This window comes from Pteropus vampyrus, unplaced genomic scaffold (genome assembly GCF_000151845.1).
Source record: "Pteropus vampyrus isolate Shadow unplaced genomic scaffold, Pvam_2.0 Scaffold436, whole genome shotgun sequence".
Taxonomy (NCBI): Eukaryota; Metazoa; Chordata; class Mammalia; order Chiroptera; family Pteropodidae; genus Pteropus; species Pteropus vampyrus.
Window position 1 is genome coordinate 2200432 of NW_011889217.1, and position 754 is coordinate 2201185.

Below are 754 nucleotides of genomic sequence, written 5' to 3' on the forward strand. Positions count from 1 at the left end.
TCTTCCTAGTGTTTCCTTCATTCTGGTGTCCCTCTCACCTTTCCATACCCTATCTTTTCTTACCCCCAACCTCTTTTGTGCCCAGGGTCTTTGTGCCCAGCTTCACCTACAGGGTTTCAGCACAGCTGGTGTGTGTAGGGGGCCGCGGGGCATCTGCCTGCCCCCTGACACTGCGCCTACGTCCCAAGGCTCCACCTCTGCACAACTCAAGCTCTGTGGCCTGTGGAGGTGCCTTGGTATGCCAGCTGGAGCTGGCACTGCCCCCCTGGGGGCACTGGGTCGACACCATCCCGGAGCCCTGGCAGGACCATCCGCTTCCAACTGTGTGTGCGGTTGCAAGGTCAGAAGCCCCACAGCTGCCCCAGCCACCCAGCTTGTGTGGACCTCTGTCACGGGGAAGAGGCAGACATAGTGGCTGTGTTCACTGACCCTCTGCCATGTCCTTACAATCTCCCTGACCCCACATAGACTCCTTTACACTCCCCTAAGCCCTTCCACTTGGAGCTTTAAGTCATTGGAAGGCCTTTAGAGAATTTTTTTGCACCTGATTTAGGGCTCACTCAGGGACCTGATTACTCTCCTTGATTTAATCTCTTTCAGTTTCCTGGGGGTAGGCCGGGACAGCTAGGACCTCTGGGACACTGTTTTTGTGAAAGCCCGTGCAAGTCAGTGAGAGGGCCTGTTATCTGTTTCCACAGTGTCTTCGTTGTCCTTGGGGAGGGAGAGGTGACCTCGATTCCCTCCAACATGACAT

At 55.7% G+C, this 754-nt stretch overlaps 1 protein-coding gene across 1 annotated transcript in view; it reads left to right on the plus strand.

Annotated features, from left to right (window-relative positions):
• Nucleotides 1-754, plus strand: part of TMEM8B (transmembrane protein 8B) — a gene marked incomplete at its 3' end in the record, with an annotated part of 14789 nt that overhangs the window by 13372 nt on the left and 663 nt on the right. Inside the window, 2 exon segments of the mRNA XM_011381531.1 lie at nt 86-280; nt 282-340. Of these exon segments, the coding sequence (XP_011379833.1) occupies nt 86-280; nt 282-340 (254 nt within the window).